Raw genomic sequence first — 6,000 nt, 5'->3', positions numbered from 1 at the left:
AAGAGCCAGGCCATGCTGCACTGATGGCAATGGGGTGAGGAGATAGCAAGAGGCAGCAAAGGGATGGGCATACAGCCAGTGGTGTTGGAGATGGGCAAGGGGCCATGGGTAGTGGACAGAGAGGGCTGGGATCTTTCTCCTTAAAAAAATAATCAAGAAAGAAATTAAATGTCTCAAAACTTTACAGTGTTTCATAGTTGTCTCATAGTTGGTCGGGTCGGAAGGGACCTGAGCAGATCATCAAGTCCGACCCCCTGCCGTGGGCAGGAAAGGATGCTGGGGTCAAATGACCCCAGCTAGGTGATTATCCAGCCTCCTTTTGAAGACCCCCAGGGTAGGAGCGAGCACCACTTCTCTTGGAAGTTGGTTCCAGATCCTAGCCGCCCTGACTGTGAAACAGTGCCTCCTGATGTGTAGCCTGAACCTACTGTCAATCAACTTATGGCCGTTATTCCTTGTTACTCCTGGCAGTGCTCGGGGGAGCAGGGACTCCCCCAGTGCCTGCTGGTCCCCCCTGACTAGTTTATAGACGGCCAGTAGGTCCCTCCTCGGCCTTCTCTTGTGGAGGCTGAACAGGTTCAGGTCCCATTGCCTCTCCTCATAGGGCCTGCCCTGCTGCCCCCGACCACGTGGGTGGCCTCCTCTGGACCCTCTCCATGCTGTCCACATCCCTCCTGAAGTGCGGCGCCCGGAACTGGACGCAGTACTCCAGCTGTGGCCTGACCAGTGCCGCGTAGAGGGGGAGGATCACCTCCTTGGCCCTGCTCGAGATGCATCTGTGGATGCACGACAAGGTGCGGTTGGCCTTCCTGACCGCGTCCCCACACTGCCGGCCCAGGTTCATCTTGGAATCGATAATGACTCCAAGATCCTTTTCTGCCTTTGCACTGATGAGAAGGGAGTTCCCCAGCCTGTAGGTCTGTTGCTGGGTCTTCCTCCCCAGGTGCAGCACCTTGCACTTGTCAGTGTTGAAACCCATCCTGTTCTCACCCGCCCACCCCTGTAACCTGTCTAGATCTGATTGCAGCCTGTCCCTCTCCTCCAGTGTGCCCACTTCTCCCCACATCTTAGTGTCGTCCGCGAACTTGAACAAGGTGCTTTTCACCCCCTCGTCCAAGTCACTGATGAAGATGTTGAACAGCACGGGTCCGAGGACCGAGCCCTGGGGGACCCCACTGCCCACGTCCCTCCAGGTCGAAAATGACCCGTCCACCACCACTCTCGGGGTGCGGCCCTCCAGCCAATTTGTGACCCATCTGACTGTGTAGGCATTGACGTCAAAGTCGTCTAATTTTTTAATGAGGATGAGGTGAGAGACAGTGTCGGAGGCCTTCCCAAAGTCCAGACAGACTATGTTCTGGTTGCCCAGTAGGGCTACAGGCACCACCGGAACAGGTGATCTGGACACACTTAAACGAGGCCTGGATGAGCAATCTAAACTTGTGAAAACCAGAAACCAGAGTTACAGTCAAGAGCCGCCACGGGGACGATGGCATCCTGGGTGGGGAGGTGGAGCTGCCTGTACTGCCTGACTCTGTGACTGTTTTCTGGTTTTCTGAGCTGCTTTGCAAAGGTGAGAGACATCTATGGGCACTTAACTCTGTACTAGCAAAACTTTTAAGCAGTGAATATATAAATACAGGTAGCATTTCTAGGACCAGCAGTTGGCAAGAGGTAAACACTCCAAGCTTTAATACATAAATTAAGTTTTACCGCAAGTAAAGATTAAAACCTTTGTCCAAAAGTTAATTCATTAAGTGCATTGCAATGGTTTTAACACTATATAAAATCATCTGTACTGGGAACAAAAGGCAGAGCCAGAGTATATCTGATTCTGGTGAGACAGTTTTAGGCAGTAACATCCCAGCTCCATGAAGGGAACAGTCGTGGGGGATACAAACCTGTGAAATGTTCAGTAAATTCTTGCTCCAGTTTCATGGCTCTCTCAAAAGTCTTCCTGGCCTGCTCCTCTGTTAAACGTTTATTCATTTCCCTGAGATGAATATTATAAAATAATCAGCAGCAAAAAATATTGGGGGGTCTCCTTAAACAAGGTGTTTGACTGCCTTTTGAATACAAATCCTAAGAAAAGACCGATTTAGCAACAGGATACGGCTATCGACTCCTGAAGAGAGACCTTAGCACACGGTTACAATGAGAGAGGTAAGTCGGCACGGCCATACTTGGAATCGAGTAGACACTAGGATTCAGGCTGGAAAACCCCAGCAGTCTAAATGTAAAACCTGTTTTAAACGCTCCTCTTAGAAATCCAGCTACGTAAATTAACCACTTAAAATAAACAACTACATTTTACAGAGCAAGTTCTACGTCATCTTTTAAATGACTTGCCACTGGTTAGTCAGGGACCGTGACAGTCTTTGAAACAATTTCAGCTTCAGGTACATTGGTTTTACTTACATGATATTTTCCACGGATTTGGGTTTAATAAAAATGGAGATTGGGTACAGCTGGGCAATCTGCAATCTCTTGATTGCATTACCAGAGACGTCCAGAATGCAGTGTTTACCCTGAAGTAGGGGAGAAAGAAAAAGAGAGGAAAAAGCCAATGTGCCAAGTCGTCTTAATCACAGATGGGCATAACATGTACAATTTAGAAATGAAAACATCACCCCACTGAAGTCAATGAGAGTTTTGCCATTGATTTCAAAAGCACCAAGGATTTTACCACCCTATGAGTACCCAGCTGCTGTCTGGCCGTAGCGGGGGACTAGATGCAGGGGAGCCGATCAAAGGTGAATCCAGACAAGTCAGGGGTGATGGTGGGCAGATCTCATGACATACGTACGTACGTACGTACGTGTGTGTGTGTGTGAGACATCAGGATAGAAAGTTGACGTGGGCTCTTGCCCAAACGTATATGAAAAAATATCAGTTCAAGATATGGAAGCGAGAAACTGGCACAAATCTCACCTTTTCTGCTACTTCACGTACTGACTGGACACTTGTCCCATAAAGGTGATTGTTGTACTGACCAGCTTCTATGAATTTATGATCCTGAATGTCCTTCTCCATCTGCTCTCGAGAAGTGACAAAATGGTAATCCCTTCCATCCACCTCATAATCTCGCTTTGGTCTGGTAGTATCTTTAAGGACAGGTAAATGTTCATTAAGCAGGAAGATGCAAGAATTGGCACAAATTAAAAGTTTTTTTTTTTTTGCTTTGTTTTGTTTTTTTAACAATACCAGGAAACAAATACTTCCAGAGAATACCTTTAATTTGTCACAAATGAGTAGCGAACATAAATTAGTACTAAAAAGCTTCTGTGAAGTGAACATGTTATGATATAAACATTCTTGAGCTGAACAGAGAGAGATAACACTAGACTAGTACAGGCCACATCCAATCTAGAACCACCACCGTATTTCTTGGGACTTACGTGGAACGCACGATCCAAACTTGTCTGGAAATTCTGAGATCAGATCATCATTTATTCTGTCTTTCATGGGTCCCAAGACAATCACAGGCCGAGTATAATTGACTATTAAAGATAAATTGATAACATGTTTTACATAGTGCACTCATTAATACTAGCAGGCATCTGTCTGTCTCGTGAGACAATATAATTATGTCAAGTGAGACATCAGTTGCCGAACATAATCCTTGCACTCGTTACATAAATTTCAGCAAAACAATCTTTGTCACAATGCCAACTTTAACCTAGCCCTAAGACGGAGATGGGCAAAATATGGTCCACAGAGGGACTTTGTTCGGTTCCTCAGCCCTGCCTGGCCCAGGCCCCGTCCGGCCCGTGGCATGTCCTGCCACCCCCTGGGCATGCAGCACCGTCGGGGTGGCTCTGCAGCGGCACTGCCTTTCTAGGTAGCCCAGGTGGCGGGGGCTCCTTCTGGCTGCCATGGCCACTGGCCCCAGCCCCACAGTACTGGGGGGGGCACTCGTGAGCACAGCCACAGCCTGGCACGCCCCGCACCCACTCTGGACTCGTTAAGCAGCCCTCCAGCTGAAATAGTTGCCCACCACTGGCTTAAGAGATACATTTCTGGAGGGAGAAATTATGAGGCCAATGGAAGTTGTGCTGAGGACTTCACATCTTCAAGTCACTTAAGTGCCTGAACAACAGATTTTTCTGAAGAGCTCATCACCCAAGAGCTCCCCTCCAGAAATCGAAATAAAAATGCCACAGTCCAGGCTTGCTCAGCACCCGCTATTCAGCAACAGACTTCGACACTGTCGCGAACTGGAAATGGAACGTGGGCAGGTGGCGAGGTCCTCGAGTATTACAAACCACCAAGTCCTTAGACCTTATAAAACTCATATTCAAGTAACATCTTCCGGTGTATAAAGTCAACGGTAAATAGAGATGACATGGGAGTTAGATTTATTAGCACTTCTTCAGATTTCACAGTAAATTATTTTACAACTGTAATTAATTATTTCCATATTTTATGAACTGGATTAGCGGTACTAAAATACTCAACGACAATATTACATCACTCGCCAACTGCCCATCAAGAATGACTGGGAGGGGAGGGGGGGCAGAGTGGGCGGGGATGGAGCCCCGTGCCACCCCCATCTGGGCCCACTCCCCCCTTCCCTCCTGCTGCTTGGGGTCTGGGCTCGTTCCCCCCCCCCCACCGCTGCAGCCCCCTTGTCCCCAGCATCATGCCGGCACTCCACCATGCCGCCAGGTCCCAGTCGAATGATTGTTCTCACACTGACTGGCCGCTTGTCAGCCAATTAGAGCGTGAATAAAGCGTTACGGACGGACAGACAGACAGACTTAGGCTTTTATAATATTAGAATCTTTATGGTATTCGATTTGTAAGAACGCAAAGGAATATTTCAATAATTCAGTTAATATATTAAGATGTTCTACAAACCTTCTTGCTGGTTGACTGGTTCATAAGACAAGACATATTCTTCCTGGCCACCTAAAAGTTAAATACATACATAAGGAAACATACTGAAGTGTTAAGAAGGTATTTAAAAAAACCCTGGTATGTTTAAAAGTGTATCCCTTTAAGGAAGGAAAATAAGATACAGACAATCCTCCAAATATATAGATGATGACAGTACTGATGACGGAAGCTCTCTATAAAGTGGTAAACTATAAAGTCACACAGATTGGCTAAACAAAATATGAAATGGGAATAGTTGCCTTTTCCATTATAAAATAAACACGATATACATGGCATTTTATTTACAGCATGATAATTATTCATGAGACATATCAGCATGTTAAATTTATAGCAAGCATGAGAATAGAAATTTTAAGCAGTATTGTTAAGCAGTATGCTCTTGCAAATGTGTTAAAAAACAAAACCCATGCACATTGTCATTCACTGCTAGCAGAAGCACTTGCATTAAGAATATTTTCTACGCTTGGTAGCCAGCACGAGACCAAGATCTTGTCATTTACATAAAAGTTCATGTACATCACTGCCTTAATCTGCTGCAATTCTTTCACTAATATATTGTCAAAATAATCTTCAAATGCTATATCCCTTAATTAAGAAAACAGACATTATCTTCCTGTTTATGCTAAAGACCTAATTACATTTTATATATAACATTTTTTTTAAGTGAACTTGGAAAAATATTTTAATAACAGTAATATACTGTTCTCAGCTGCAGAAAGCTAGTCAGCAGTGAATGAAATAAAATAAAATAATTTTGATCTTCAAAGGCTGCAAGCTTTTGAAATGTTAAATGCAAGTATTTGAAATACTTCAGTTGCCATCTCTATTAAAATATTCAGTGCTTATTAACAAATATGCCTTTATTGAAAGGACATCCTGGTGTCCAAAAAACCAACAGAAAAAGTGCTGCACGTGCAGCAGCAGTAGCATGTGCCACCAAAAATGAAACCTAGCTGGCCAGGGCCACCCTCTGACTGCTGGCCAGGCTCTGAGTGTCTGGACTGGACCCTAGGTAAGGCTTTTGGGTCCAGCCCTACTCCAGCCAGGACAAGTTGTCCTGGCCCAAACCCTACATGTGGAGGTGTGCACAGTAGCAAAAAG

The 6,000-nt window shown here is 45.5% G+C and overlaps 1 protein-coding gene across 15 annotated transcripts in view; it reads right to left on the bottom strand.

The window, feature by feature from the left end:
• Positions 1–6,000, bottom strand: part of DLG1 (discs large MAGUK scaffold protein 1) — a 272,859-nt gene that overhangs the window by 2,773 nt on the left and 264,086 nt on the right. For all 15 annotated transcript variants that reach the window (XM_014522896.2, XM_025211513.1, XM_006029987.3 and 12 more), the window contains 5 exons: positions 4,861–4,911; positions 3,399–3,500; positions 2,932–3,104; positions 2,419–2,528; positions 1,902–1,993 (listed from right to left, as the gene is read on the bottom strand). In XM_014522896.2, coding sequence (XP_014378382.1) covers positions 1,902–1,993; positions 2,419–2,528; positions 2,932–3,104; positions 3,399–3,500; positions 4,861–4,911 — 528 coding nt within the window. The remainder of the gene's footprint in view (positions 1–1,901; positions 1,994–2,418; positions 2,529–2,931; positions 3,105–3,398; positions 3,501–4,860; positions 4,912–6,000) is intronic.

Source organism: Alligator sinensis, unplaced genomic scaffold, assembly GCF_000455745.1.
Source record: "Alligator sinensis unplaced genomic scaffold, ASM45574v1 scaffold632_1, whole genome shotgun sequence".
In the NCBI taxonomy this organism is placed as follows: domain Eukaryota; kingdom Metazoa; phylum Chordata; order Crocodylia; family Alligatoridae; genus Alligator; species Alligator sinensis.
This window is presented reverse-complemented; position numbering and strand designations above follow the sequence as displayed.